This window comes from Thalassophryne amazonica, chromosome 3 (genome assembly GCF_902500255.1).
Source record: "Thalassophryne amazonica chromosome 3, fThaAma1.1, whole genome shotgun sequence".
Lineage (NCBI taxonomy): Eukaryota > Metazoa > Chordata > Actinopteri > Batrachoidiformes > Batrachoididae > Thalassophryne > Thalassophryne amazonica.
In genome coordinates, this window is record NC_047105.1 from 119,267,767 (window position 1) to 119,283,557 (window position 15,791).

The 15,791-nt window shown below is 43.3% G+C and overlaps 1 protein-coding gene across 1 annotated transcript in view; it reads left to right on the top strand.

Annotated features, from left to right (window-relative positions):
* The window catches only part of cfap57 (cilia and flagella associated protein 57), a 97,277-nt gene that overhangs the window by 49,410 nt on the left and 32,076 nt on the right, over window positions 1-15,791 (top strand). The window contains exons 7-11 of the mRNA XM_034167376.1: window positions 166-331; window positions 2,609-2,722; window positions 5,182-5,394; window positions 7,122-7,295; window positions 7,387-7,548. Of these exons, the coding sequence (XP_034023267.1) occupies window positions 166-331; window positions 2,609-2,722; window positions 5,182-5,394; window positions 7,122-7,295; window positions 7,387-7,548 (829 nt within the window). The remainder of the gene's footprint in view (window positions 1-165; window positions 332-2,608; window positions 2,723-5,181; window positions 5,395-7,121; window positions 7,296-7,386; window positions 7,549-15,791) is intronic.

The window sequence follows — 15,791 nt, forward strand, 5'->3', positions numbered from 1 at the left end:
TGACATAAAATAGAGCAACAAAAAAGCAGACATATCTCAACATATCTAAAGTCGTCAGTTTTTGCTTGACTTGTCAAAATGGTGGAATAATATGTTTCTGTTGATCAAGGACTTGATGAATACTTTGTGTTACTGTATATGTGTTTGTGTTTCATTTGTCACTAGAGTGTTGGAGCTGTACAACGAGTTCCAGGAGGAGGCACACAGTGTAACTTTCCATCCTACTGGCCTTTTCATCCTAGTGGGATTTTCAGACAAACTCAGGCTAATGAACCTGCTGATTGACAACATTCACACCATTAAAGAGTTCACTGTACGTGGCAGCCATGAGGTAGGGTGTACTATATGTGTGTTTTGAATGAAGGCATGGTTTTAAAATAATATCAGAAGTTATGAATTAGTTAAATCGTCAGTATTAACTTAAAAATGCAATCAACTCTGAACAGCTTTTGTCCTTCTTGACCAGCAGTCAGGAATGTCTTTGTTGTAATTTGATTGATCATTGTCAGAGTCAGGAGTTTGAATGTTGGCAGTATGACTGGTAAAGGGAGAGAGTTGGCTGATGTGGTGGTTAGGAGAAAGGTAGACATACTATGTCTTCAAGTGATTAAGTGAAAGGGAAGTAAAGCCAAGAGCATCAGAGGTGGGTTCAAGTTGTGTCATGGTGTGCATGGGAGGAGAAGTGGTGTTGGGTCATTATAAAGTAAAAGTATATTAAAAGCATGTTGGCTTTTAAGTGAGCATCTAACAGGGTAATGAGTATTAAGTTGGAAATTGAAGGGGTGATGATAAATGTCATCAGTGCATTTGCTCCATAGGTAAGTTGTAGATGAAGGAGAAAGAAGATTTGTGGAGTGAGTTAGATGAGGTGACAGAGAGTGTACCAAACATGAAAGCGTGGTTATTGGAGCAAACTTCAAGGTGATAGCTGAACCAAGGATCAGATGGTGGAAGGTGAAGGAGGAAGACTGTTGTGTGAAATTCAGGTAGGGGGTGAGACAGGCACTGGATGGAGGTGAAGTGATTTTAGACAGCTGGAAAAGTACTGCAGATGTGTTGAGGGAGACAGCTAGGAAGGTACTGCGTATGACATCTGGACAGTGGAAGAAAGACAAAGAGACATGGTGGTGGAATGACGATGTCTAGGAAAGTATAATGAGAAAGGTTGGCAAAAAGATTTGGGATAGTAGGAGGGATAGTAGCAAGAGTACAAGGGAATGTGGCTTAAGGTGAAAAGACATGTGGCAAAGGCTAAGGAAAGGGCATATAGGAAAATGGACATGAAGTTGAACACTTAAAGGGCATAGCTCACCCCAGTCAACAATCACGCACTCATTCATCTTCAAACACTTACTCCAATTAAAGGTCACAGAGGGGTGGAGCCTATCCCAGCATTCATAGTGCAATGGTGTGGTGACAAGGAGTAGAGGTGGTGAATAAGAAGGAAAGAAAGTGTCACAGTAATAAAAGAAAGAAAGAAAATAAATCAAATAGCTAATCATGGCAGGCATAGATAAGGAGGGATCAATCTTATATCATCCAAAGAACAAAAATAAGTAAATGAGAGAATCAGCTCAGTTATTACTTGAGTTGACGTTCTAATAAGCTGTCTATATGCGGTCTGCATAAGTTGGGAGTTGCAAGATGGCCACCAGTTTGCTTCAGCGGATTGTACGGAGTGTGTGGGCCAATGAGATATCCAGTAATATATACAGATCAGTGGGGTGGAGTGAGTTGAAAAAGGTGGCAGGAGTGATTTCGGACAGAAAATATCTGCAAGAGAGAAAGAGAAAGTTCACAAGACAGTAGTGAGACCAGCTATGTTGTACAGCAAGGGTATTCAACTTCAGTCCTCAAGGGCCGGTATCCTGCAAGTTTTAGATGCGTCTCTGCTTTAACACACCTGAGTCAATTAATGAGGTCATTAGCAGCACTCTGGAGAACTTGACTGCATACTGAGGAGGTAATTGAACCATTTGATTCAGGTGTGTTGGACCAGGGACACATCTCTAAAGGTTGCAGGACATCGGCCCTCAAGGACTGGAGTTGAATACCTCTGTTATACAGCTTAGAGATAGTAGCGCAAACAAAAAGAGAGGAGGCAGAGCTGAACGTGGCAGAGCCAAAGATGTTACGATTTTCTTTGGGAGTGACAAGAATGGACAGGATTAGAGATGAACAGCTTAGAGGGACAGCTCAGGTGGGACGGTTTGGAGACAAAGTCAGAGAGGTGAGTGTGAGATGGTTTGGACATGTGCAGAGGAGGGACACAGAGTATATAGGGAGAAGGATGCTGAGGATGGAGCCACCAGGCAGGAGGAGAAGAGGGAGGCCAAAGAGGAGGTTTATGGATGTGCTGAGGGAGAACATGCAGGGTGAGATGGAAACAGACAATCTGCTGTATTGAACCCTAACGGAAGCAGCTGAAAGAAGAGGGGCAGATGAAAGCATTAATGTTGAGCTGAATTCTGTTGGGCTGAATCGTTGTACCTTCACCCGTTATGTGTTCAGTGCACTTGTATTTGTGATAATACCTAAAGTTAAGTTAAATCATGCAGTCTTGCTTTTCATTCTGTTTGTGTTCCCTCCCTTCATGTAATCTGTACAGTGTGCTTTCAGTCATGGTGGACACTTGTTTGCTGCTGTCAGTGGAAATATAATTCACATCTACTCCTTCACCACTTTTGAAAACATTCTCAATCTGAAGGGCCACATTGGAAAGGTGAGTCAGGAAAAGTTGGCAATAAAGAATTACATCAAGTCTGATAGTCTTTCCGCATTGTCATGTTAAAATTTCGTACCACATTTCCCAGGAAAATAGGTCATTATTAATTCAGTGATAATGTTGTGCTTGGTACCAGTCAAGGCATTTTGAAGACAGAACAAGTATAAATTTGGCATGGTCAAATTATGTTCTTGTTTCCTGTGCTTCTTATCACTTTATATTGTTTGTAAGACGCAATGTTGAGTGACTTGCATGCTACTTTCTCATCAAATGTATTTCACTGTAAGGTTGACCTACGTGTTAACATACATATGACAGATGAACTTGAACTTAATATAAACCTGCAGGTGTAACATTCAAATAGTTCAGGTTTATTTACTTGAGTCAAGCAAAGCAACATTGGTCCAAATACAGGCTTAGTTTTGGTGACTGGCAGATAAGGTAACCATGGAGGTTTAAATGGTAAATAAATGGTAAATGGACTTCATTTATATAGAGCTTTTCCGTCTGCATCAGACACTCAAAGCACTTTACAATTATGCCTCACATTCACTCCAATGTCAGGGTGCTGCCATAAAAGGCGCTCACTACACACCAGGAGCAATAGGGGATTAAAGACCTTGCCCAAGGGCCCTTAGTGATTTTCCAGTCAGGCGGGGATTTGAACCAAGGATCGTCTGGCCTCAAGCCCAACACCTTAACCACTAGACCATCACCTCCCCGTTTAAATTCCAAAAGTACTACAACAAACAGAAGTCATTTCGCGGTAACAGGACATAACTAAGAATGAAGCAAGAGACTATGGCAGGAAAGCCCATGACACTATGACAAATGGTAACTTTTTTGGGTAGTACAGTTTGTGGTTAATGAGAGGAATGCAGATAGTTCACGTCTGTGAAAGCAGTCACACACATGAGGTGTGGCCAGTGCAGTATATATTAGTGGGCAGCATGTTCTCCTCGTGTTTGCATGGGTTCTCTCCGGGTGCTCCGGCTCCCTCTCACATCCAAAGACATGCAGGTTAGGTGAATTGGAAACTTTAAATTGTGCGTAGGTGTGTGTCTCATTGTGTTTGTTTGTCTATATGTGGCCCTGCAGCAGGCTGGCGTCCTGTCCAGGGTGTACCCCGCCTCACACCCTATGACTGTGACCCTTAATTCGAGTAAGTGGTTGAAGATGAGTGAGTGAGTGAAATTATGGGTTACAAGATGTTCGTGACTGAGGGGACAGTGGGGCGTGAAACTGGCTGGAGAACTGGTGCAGCAGGGACGGTGTTGTGTGTGCTCTACTGTACATTTGTGACGAAAAGGGAGCTGAGCCAAAAGGTGAAGCTCTCGATATACTGGTTAATCTTTGTTCCTACTCTCACCTATGGTCAAGAGGGTTGGCTCATGACCAAAAGAGCTAGATTGTGGGTACAAGTGGCCAAAATGGGCTTCTTTAGGAGGGTGGCTGGTGTCTCCCTTAGAGATAAGGTGAGAAGCTCGGTCATCCGTGAGGAGCTTGGAGTAGAGCCTCTGCTTCTTCGTGTTGAGATGAGCCAGTTGAGGTGTTTTGGGCATCTGGTAAGGATGCCCCCTGAGCGCCTGCCTAGGGAGGTGTTCCAGACACGTCCAACTGGGAAGAGAACCTGGGGAAGACCCAGGACAAGGTGGAAAGATTATATCTCCATAGTGGCCGGGGAACACCTCAATATCCCCCAATCAGAGGTGGTTGATGTGGTTTGGGTTCCCCTGCTGGAGCTATTGCCCCTAGACCCAGTTCCAGATAAGCGTTTGAAGATGAGTGTGTGAGTGAGTGCAGCAACCTGAAGAACTCAGCCTGGAGCCTACACAAGCATTCAAAAGGGTTTGAAGTGGGGTACACCCTGCACAGACTGACAGTGTATCACAGTGCCACTGACAGACAAACACATTTACACCCACAACTATGGCCAATTTATTGTTCTGAATTCATCTAGCCTGGATTTTTTGGAGGCGGGAGGAAACCGGAGCACCCAGAGGAAACCCACGCAAACACAGGGCGAACATGCAAACTCCATACAGAAAGGACCAGATGGGAAGCAATCCCAGGACCTTTTTTGCTGTGAAACAACATTGTGAACCACTAAGCCACTGTGCCGCCCACACTGAAAATATTAAAGACTTCTTACCTTACTGTAGTACAGGAACCAAACAGCTCTTCATTCCTTACTGGAGTAACTTTGGCTTGAGGTAGATACGAGTTATGCCCCTAAAAAAAACAAAAAAACAGATATTTTGTTTAATGTATTGATTCCACGGTTACAATTTGAGAATAAATTAAGCAATAAAGGCAGTATTTCAGGTAATGTGTGATAAAAATGTACTATAAACCCGGTTTCTCATGATTTTAGTTAATTTTTGCATTGCTGATAAATGTTTGTTTTGTTTGCCTCTCATTCATGGAATCTTAGTCTTTCATTTTGCTTTTTGAAGGTGAGGGCTGTTGACTGGAGTATGGACGACAGCCATCTGGTGTCATGTGGGATGGATGGTGCACTATATGTGTGGAATACACTGACCGGAAAGCGTGAGTCAGAGAATGTCTTGAAGTCTTGCAGCTACACAAGTGTTTCCTTCTCTTCGGAATGCAAGACTATCCTTGCTGTGGGAACAGATTTCACCTTGAAGGAGATCCAAGACAGTCAGGTTTTGCCTCTATATCTGTTTTTGCTTGAAACATTCCTAAAATGTGTCTTCTATGTGAGGAAAATATATGAGAGTCATGTAAAATCAGTTTGGCCCTCAACAAATGGTTTTACTTTTGCTTCAGACTCAAAATGTTCTATGAGCAGAATTTAATTAAAGTTCAATTTCATTTCAATTTATTTAATTTATATAGCACCAAATCACAACAAACTGACTTCATTAATTAACTTCATGGATATATCATTGCCACATTCTCTGGGTACTCTGTTGGAGTTGTTGAATAACCCCCTCCTCACTAGACACTCTCCAGCTCTGTCAAGTTACACGCTGCTGCACACCGGTCCACTTAGTAGCCTCAGGTAATCACTCTGAGACTATTCCATTACAGTTAATGGAAGCTCCCATGTGCTAAAAAATTAGACAATTAACTGTTCTCGTATTGATTGGTGCACCAGAACCATCCTGTTACAGAGCAAGCACTGTCTAGCCAATTGCCTTCTCTCCAGGCACACAGAGTGAATCATTGTCTTGGCCTCTGGGTTGCCTTTTTGGCCATCTGTCACTGTGAACACTGGTCTATATGGTTGTTTAGCTGCAACATTTTTATCACTGCATGTTCTGGCAATTTTGTATTGTGCTTTTATTGTGTTTGTTAGTATGACCAAACCAGATGATTACTCCACTACAATGGTCTACTTGGTCTGTTTACCACTGTTACCAATGTGCTTACTCAAGTGGTGGCTAAGGTTTACACCTTGCTTATTTGTGGCATCTTAAGTTGTGATTTGGTGCTGTATGAATGAACTGAATTGACTGAGTGTGTACCTGGCGTGCGAATCAGTCACGTATCCTGTCCTGATGCTAGTAGCAAAGAGCTATCACTTCTACAAGAAGTCTTCAGTAAGTCCATGTGTCTTCTTCTATCCTTATGACTATGCTATCACTCTGTTGCCAGATAACATCTCAGAGGCACCGACAGACGGTTAAAATCATCCTCCCTGAGCTCTCTACTAAAGCCAGATTTTTTTTCATTGTGAAGAAAAACAAGATTTACCACCGCAGTGTTGATTATAGTTTACTGTACAACATTATTTTTATACCACTCTATTTTGCAGAGCAGGTGGCTCTGTGGATCAGAGTTGGACTGCTACTATATAGACTGAAGTTAGATTTTAGAGCTGTGGTTCGTGGTACTTCTGCGGGTCCTTGGACAAAACACTTTATCTGTATTGTTCCAGTCCACCCAGCTGAAAATGAGTACCGCCCTCGGCTGGGGAAATATGCAATGAATTGGCATCCCTTCCAGGGGAGTCCTATATGCTCATAAGCACCAGCCTAATGGGCATCAGGACCTTGAAATACAACTATCCAATTGGGACTCTGTATTAGCAGATACTCACTATTAAATTACTCTGACTGACATCTTAGGGGGAAAATCTAATTGGGACATCCCTAACTTTAATCTTCATGGGCTGCCTCTGAGTGTGTCTGTGAAACAGAGGCTGTGTTGTATCATAGCATGTGGGTTTTAAGTATTGGTCTTGTATCTTGAGGCAGATATAGATAAGGGGCTGAGCCCACACTATTTAAAATAATTTAATATCCTTCTGTGATCAGGTGGTTTTTAGCCTTGGTGTAGGTGTGGTGTTTTATTTTTGTGTTCTCATACAGTATAATTTAATTGTAGACATTGAATGATATGACTGAATGGTTCATCTCATTCACAGATCCTGAGAGAGGTTCCTGCTGATGAGGTCGCACACACCGCCATCGCAATATCTCATTCTGGTCGGGTTATTTTTACTGGGACCTCTGTTGGTACAATCAGGGCAATTAAGTATCCATTACCCATCAAAAAGGAATGGATCACGTACCAGGCACACTGTAGCCCCATAACCAAGGTTGGTCTGGATGTCAGGTCCAATCTCCTCAAATGGCAAAGAAGCAAAAACTCTTTTTCAACTGTTTTGGTGCTACTTTGTGTGTCATCAGATGGTCATCACATGTGATGAACAGTTCCTGGTGACAGTGTCTGAAGACAGCTGCCTGATGATTTGGAAAATCATTAATAAGGAAGGTCACGGACTGAAGAGCAACAAGCAGATTGTCTACAATGAAGACGTCCTCATCACCAAGTCAGACCTCGAGGAGAAGGTGTGTGTGTGTCTGGCAATCACCCAGGCAGATAACCAGCTCATGCCTACTGCTCAAAAGTAACAGTCTGTGTGCCACAACCCGGTGAAGTGTGGTCATCCCAATGGCCTTCTCTAGCTGCTGTGATCCTCACTGCCAAGGCACCTACCTGCTGGATTGTGCCCAGAAAGAAGTGTCACATGGCCAAAATATTGTAGCTGACACTCCCTCACAATCTCAGTGATACTTCTCATCTGAGTAATGTCAGACCAAACAGGATCCTGCTGCTAGTTAACATTGTACCCTTGTTCAGCCTAACACATGGCCCAGTAGTCGGTACCTAAGCCCACTCCCCCACTCGCGTTCATGCTGGTGAGGAGGGTGGCAGTGACCCCCAGCAGGACGAAACACAAGGCCTGTCAAAGGGTGAGCGAGCTCCTTGTGAGTCAGTGGCCATCATGCTTTTATGTACTGACTGAATGAAATCCTAACCATGCCAGTGTGCACTGTGGGACATCGTTGCCTCTGAAAGGGACTGATGTAGCCCAAACAGAAGTTTTTAAATTGACCACTTGGGCCAAAGAGCTTCAGCAAGAGCTTGAGGCAAAATGGCATGTAATGTGAGCCCACACACTGCAGGGCAGTGTGCTGCCATTTTGAGGTATATAAATAAAACTGCAAACCATGCAGGCTTTGCGTCACTGCGAAAGGAGGCCAAAATTAACACACAAGAACTACCAAACTTTTGTTTGTGTCAGCAAAACAAATTTGATAGAAAATACGACTAATCTCCAGTTGGCGATGTAGGTTGATGGCTTGGTACATTAATTTGTGTAGATTACACATTTCATGTTTCTGGTCATATCTGGCCCTGGCTTTCAGTGGAAATTCATCATAATGCTGGTTTGACATTGTGGTGCTGCTATAGTCCAACGGATGCGCCTTTGTTTTTAGTACCTCACAGTGCTTCCCAGGCCCCTGTTGGCCGAAATGGGAACTATCAAAATTAGTGGCTGTGTAGATATCCCTTATCATCAGATCATGCTTCTAGTATTGTGAGTACAGTGGAGCTCAGGGCCCAAGTTTGTGGGCATGCTGGTCTGTCACCAAGGGTTGAATCCACAACAGTAGGAGACTGTGTCCTCACGTTTACTTCCAGTGTGCTGATTCTTTCCAGATGCACATGTCACTCTTTTTTTTTTTTTTGTAACACCTGATGCACACAAAGTTTTTCTTGGTCACAGTGTTGACATAACTGGCTCTCCTTTGTGGCCCAGCAAAGAGTTGGTGCCATTCTGGAACCGGTTTGCATGGCTGAGAGCCAGTTCTTTCAGACTCAGACTCACTTTTATTGTCACTCGACCCTTACAGGCAGAGTGTGTCTCTGGAAATGTGAAGACCTGGTTTAAAATTTGACACCGGCTTCAATTCAGCCCTGAAACTGCATCAGAGTGAAGGAGTATGACAGCAAGCATTTTCCTTTGGGAGCATTGTTTTGAACCAGCCCATTTGCAGAGAACTGTTCTTTCTTTACTCACGGACATGAATGAGCGAAGCTCGTCAGCATCTAGCCATGTCATTTAGACCATTCAGACTTTATTTTGAGTAAATGCTTCAGGGGAGCATTAGCATAGCAAAAACCTTTCAGCTTCTGGGGGAGCTCCGCCCCCCCGCCTTTTTTTTAAATCAGAATGAATGTATTGTTATTTTTCAAAACATACAAAGAATGTTAAGAGCTGGCAGTGACATTTAGAGATAATTCTAAAGAGTAAAATGTTTGTGCAGAATGTCCCACCAGTTCAAGGTCACATGTACAGTAAGTAATGTGAAGTTTAAAAAAAGAAAAAAAAATCAATACAGAACAAAACACACACACACACAAAAGCAAAATATTAAAGTAATCCCACTGTTGTGAAAGTGTAGTGACACGGACCCACAACAGGGGGCGCAAATGAACGGTCAATAGATGAGCCAAAAAATAACAATTTAATGTTGTGAAGGTGCACAACGAATACACAGACAATCTCAGAATGTGAATACAGTCAATCCACAAAGGTGACGTGTGGGCAGGCTCGAGGATAGAAGACGTCTGTCCTGAGAAGAGCCGGAAGCACACGATTTCCGCCGCCACCGAACCTGGTGAATACTGGAGCCGCCAAGTCCCGAATTCCCAGGTGATCACCGTCCCCGACTGTCGGATCTGGTACTGCTGGCGAAGAACAAAGACAGTCAAGTGTGGGTGTGTGTACACCCAGTAACAATAACGGTGGGAATGCCACCTCCACCTCTCACTCAATATGCTGCTGAATTTCCAGTGATCCCTCAGAGGAAAAGAGTGCCGTCCTGCACTCACTCAGCCTCCACAGGAAGAGGGACCGGTACTCCTGCAAACACTCACAATATACAGCTTATAAGTTAACACAAATGGCTGAGGATATTACCTCCATTGAAGTATGATATCTCGGCGATGAGGTGGAGATGACGTCTGGGTTTTATGGAGTGGGATGATGAAGAATGAGTGACAGCTGTCACTCCCGGCTGTGTCCGTGGCGGCAGTGCCCTCTCGTGCCTGAAGCCCGCACTTCAGGCAGGGCGCCCTCTGGTGGTGGGCCAGCAGTACCTCCTCTTCTGGCGGCCCACACAACACCCACCCACCCTCCCAACCTGTCACCACCAAGATAGGATATTAACAACATGTGCCATAGATACACAAATGCGACCATAAAAAAAAAAAATAATAATAATTTCAAAGAGCTGGATACAATTGCATAAAACATCTCCATGTGTTCTCAAATCCACTGAGATTCTGTTTCAATGAAAACCTTAATTTTTCTAGTTTTAGACAGGACATGACATCCTGTAGCCACTGTGAGTGCAGAGGAGGGTTAGGATCTTTCCACTTGAAGACAATGGCTCTACGTGCTATAAGTAATGCGAAGGCCAAAGATAGTTTTTTCCTAGCGCTCACATGTGGCTGATTTTCCAAAACACCAAAAAGTGCGAGTACAGAGTTTTGTTCCAAATTAATATTGAATGCCTGGGACAAAGTGTTAAAAATGTTCATCCAGAAGACCTGAAGGCATGAGCAGGACCAAAACATGTGACAAAGGGTGGCCTCAGTCAGATTACATCGAATGCACAGAGGACTTCGGGATACATCGTAGACAACCTGGCCCTGGAAATGTGCGCTCTGTGCACCACCTTGAATTGAATCAGACGGTGCCTAGCACAAAAGGAAGAAGAGTACACAAGTTTAAGTGCAGAGGCCCAGGCATCATCTGACACAGCGTGACCCAGTTGAATTTATCAACTGGTGAACTTTTAAGATCAAGCATGATGTTATACAACTTAGAGATGAGACCTTTGGAAGGTTTAGATGATAGTATTTTGTCCACCATGGTCTCCTGTATAGGAACCTGAATGTTAGACAATTGTGTGGTGAGAAAATGTCGCAGCTGAAGATAACGAAAAAAATCTAAATTTTTAAGATTAAATTTCTCCTTCAGCTGTGCAAATGATGCCATGGTACCATCCTCTAACAAATCTTTAAAACGTTTAACCCCCTCATGGTGCCATTGTCGAAAACCCACATCAATAACAGATGGCTTGAATAAATGATTGTTAAGAATGGGGCTCCAAAGTGGAAAAAGTGTCCATGCCAAAATGTTTTCAAAATTGTCCCCAAATCTTCAAAGTGTGTTTAATCACTGGATTATCAAATAGAGTGGTGGGGGGTAAAGGCAAGGCTGAACCAGCTGAGGCCAAAGGAGAGATGCTCTGTGAGAAGAGCTCTAATGAGACCCAATCAGGACAGTCCAGCCGGTCATAACAGTGGGACCAATTTATCAGACATCTCAGGTGGGCTGCCCAGTAATAAAAATGAAAATTGGGAAGGGCAAGACCCCCCTGATATTTAGATTTTTGAAGGTGAATTTTACTTAAGCGAGGTTGTTTGCCCTGCCAAATGTAAGAGGTTATGATTGAGTCCAACTGTTGGAAAAAAGCAAGTGGAATAAAAATGGGCAATGTTTGGAAAAGATACAAAAATTTGGGTAAAATTACCATCTTGACAGAATTTACACGGCCCACCAGAGACATCGACAAGGGTGACCACTGCGACATCAGCTGTCTGGCCTGATTTAATAAAACAGTTACAATTTCTTTAAAGAGGTCTTTATGTTTTTTAGTGACTATGACTCCCAAATATGAAAATGTGTCATACTCTACCTTAAAATTTAAATTAGAGAGATCAATATGCCGTGCTTTGTCATTAATTGGAAATAGCTCACTCTTGTTTGTAGCCTGAAATCGTGCCAAAGTTATGGAGCAACGATAATGCAGTAGGAATTGATTCAAGTGGGTTAGACACATAAAGCAGGAGGTCATCAGCGTAAAGGGAGACCTTGTGCTCCACACCCCCCCTCCAAATTCCAGACACCTGACTACATGTACGAAGTGCTATAGCAAGTGGTTCTATAGCCAGATCGAAAAGCATGGGACTCAATGGGCACCCCTGACGAGTGCCACGGTACAAGCTAAATGGCCTGGATAGTTGAGAGTTGGTACGAATCATGGCGGTAGGGTGGGAGTAGAGCAGTTTGATCCATGAAGTAAAAACGGGCCCAAATCCGAACTTGTCCAGCACCGCGAACAGGTACGGCCACTCAATGCGGTCGAACGCTTTCTCCGCGTCAATGGAGACCACGCATTCAGGTTGGTCTTCTTTAGTGGAGTACATAATATTTAAGAGGCGCCTGATGTTGAAGTAAGATTGCCTGTTTTTAATAAAGCCAGTTTGGTCCTTGGATATAACAGATGGGAGAATATTTTCCAATCTGTGCACTAACGCTTTAGCCAGTATTTTAGCATCTGTGTTGAGGAGAGATATGGGTCTGTAGGAGGTGCACTGTGAGGCATCCTTTCCTTTTTTTGCAATGAGTGTAATGCATGCCTCCAATAGGGACTGAGGTAGTTGGCCCTGTTTGGAGGACTCCGACAAGACCAAGCACAGCAATGGAGAGAAAATTTTGGAAAAAGTTTTAAAAAATTCAGATGGGAACCCATCTGGGTCTGGACTTTTAAAAGACTGCATTGCATTTATGGCTTTGATTATTTCCATTTCAGAAATGGGCTTTTCAAGTCTTTTTGTGAGAGCTTCAGAGAGTGAAGGGATGTTAAGTTTATTGAGGAAGTTATTAATTGTAGTTGAATCTGAGTTTAATTCTGAAGAGTATAGTTGAGTATAAAAATCTTTAAAGGTTATGTTAATTATTAAGGGGTCAGTGGTAGTCTGGCCAGGGCACAACTGAATTTTTGATATTGCTTGTTTGGCTCTGAAGCCCTTGAGCTGATTGGCTAAAATTTTGTCTGATTTGTCCCCATGCATATAAAGCCTCGTTTTATTTTTTAGGAGCAGTTGTTCTACACGGTAGGTGTTGAGCATGTCAAATCTGGCTTTCAACTCGACTCGCTGTTTAAATAGATCAGGACATTTATTTTGGGAATATTGTTTGTCTGTTTCTCTTCTTTGCCGTAGAAGGTTGTATTGTTCCAGACTGGACTTATGTTTCATCCTTGCTGTGTAAGCGATAATCTGCCCCCGAAGGTACGCTTTAAGAGTATCCCATAGAGTAAGATAGGAAATGTCGGCAGTAGAATTTGTGTCAATGAAAAAGGCGACCTCTTTCTCAATAAACTCTATAAATTTAGCATCTGATAACAAGGTTGAATTAAAGCGCCACTGTCTGCTCCTGGGTGGGAGGCCCGGAAGTGAAACAGAAAGTGTTAGAGGGGCATGGTCGGATATGACAATTGGGTGGTACTCACAGGAATTAACGAAAGGAAGAAGTCGGTGGTCCAGCAAAAAGTAGTCGATTTGAGTATATGAAAGGTGCACTTGAGGAAAAAAAGGAAAATTCTTTGTCTTTCGGGTGTAGGAATCGCCAAACATCATAGACACTAAAGTCAGAGAGAAAATTATTTATAAGACAGGCCGACCTGCCTGCTGTGCTGGGAGTACATGAGGACCTATCGAGAGCTGGGTCCAGCCAACAGTTTAAGTCAGCACCAAGGATAAGATGGTATGTACTCAAGTCTGGCAGAGATGAAAACAAACGCTTGAAAAAGTCTGCATCGTCTGTATTTGGAGCGTATACATTAAGTAAGACCGCTAGCATATTAAATAATTTACCTGTGACCATTACATATCGACCATTTGGGTCTGATGAAACACTGTGCACTTCAAATGATAAATCATGTGAGATGAAGATAGAAACGCCCCTGGCTTTGGCCTGAAATGTGGAATCAAAGGATTGCCCAGGCCAATGCAATAATCTGTTTAAATCTGAAGTGCAGACATGGGTTTCTTGTAAGAATAGTATTTTGGATTTTAGGTGCTTAATGTGAGAAAAGACTTTCTTTCTCTTGACAGGGTGGTTTAAGCCCTTTACGTTCCAACTCACAATGTCTAAACCATTCATCATGGTGCATTTTTTAACTGGTAGATATGTAACTGTTTACAGCAACTTGGTGACCTATAATAGGTAAAATGACCAGCGTTTTTCCCCGTTTTTACAAAATAGTGGTGACAGGTACCCACCCACTCCCCCCCCCCCCCCCCCAAAAGACAGCTGCTATTATTAAACAAAAAAGCAGCAAGCTCTTAAAACAGAAAAACTTCAAAAAACTCGTCCGCCAGTAAAAGCCTAACATTCGAGCTATAGCTCCAGCATATAGAAGGGAATTGAAATCAAAATAGCTGCCCCTTTTATGAAAGTGAACATATCAAAAATGAGCATAACTGAGAACAATTGATATTACCAACAGATAAAACAGGGTGCCGTTTGCAGTACAAAATGCTCAAATAACAGTATTAAACAAAGCATTTAGCAGGAAATATTAAACTGGCCAAATATAATCATTGTACAAATAGAAACCGCAACTTATATACATTTGTGGATAGAAAAATATGTAAGCTTGATGGTGACAGTGCTTACTGTATTTTACCCACTGTTATGAAGTCCAGGTCTGATCCAAGAACAGTTCAGTCTCTCCATCTATGTAGCATTAGGTCCAAACGGTCGGTAGGGGGTGCTCATCGATACGTTTTTGTGCTTCCTTCACCATGTTGATCCATTTCTTGCTCTCGCTGGGCAGCGTCAGGCGGGTAGAGTAGAGCAGGCTTCATACCACGTTTGTAAAGCTCCGCCATCACGTCTCTGTACTGCGCTCTTTGGGACATAACTTCAGCACTGTAGTCCTCTACAATACGAATCTTCTGGCCATGGTAGTCAAATGTACCCCTGCGTTGGGCTTCTCTGATCAGTAGGTCTTTGACTTGGTAGCGGTGTAGGCGGAGGATCACTGGCCGTGGCCGCACACCTGGACGCGGTCTGGCTGCGCCTATGCGGTGGGCTCTGTCAAACTCCGGTGGGGATGGCAGCGCGTCTTTTCCATATACATCCTGAAGCAGACGTGCAACCTCCGCCAGCCCCAGGATGCTCACGTTTGAGCGTCTTCCTCTGTCCTCCAGTTCTATAACTTTGGCTTTAAGTTTGGTGTTGTCGTCCCGGAGCGACACGATGGCGTCTTCCAGCTCGCTAACGCGCTGGCTAACATCGTCAGATGAGAGTTCCAATGACGATATGCACTGGTTGTGGTCATCCACCAGCAGTTTGTACTGGTCAAACTTATTCTCTAATCCAGTTAATGATGCCTTGAAATCAGCAGACAATGATTCACAGAGTTTATCGAGCAGCGCGGAGATAGCTTCCACCGACAAGCTAGCGCTAACAGTGCTACCATCTTCCTTGTCAACAGACTTTTGACTCTTAGGCGGCATTTTGACAGAGGTTTCGGCCACAGCTGGGGAAAATGAAAAGCGTCAATATTCCCGAAGGAGCAGATGCCAAGACAGGCTTGTAGGGGCTCAATGAAAAAAGTAGTTTTAGTTATTTGCCGGAGTGAGCTAACCACGCGTCTACTCCATTAGAGCCACCAACCAGAAGTCTCCCATCCCCCGCCTTTTTAAGCATTTTCCTTATTTTGCCTTTCAGCTTCTGGAGGAGCTCTGCCCCCCATGCTCCCCACCTTTTTAAGCATTTTTCTTTTTTTGCTTTTCAGCTGAGCCCCCAATTACAGCCCTCTTAACCCCCTGCAACTTTAAGCATTTTTTTTATGTAGATGTAAATTAATATTCAAAGTTTTCAGCTAGTTGACAGCAGGGCTGTACAATATGTCCAAATTATTGTATCTCAATATTGTCA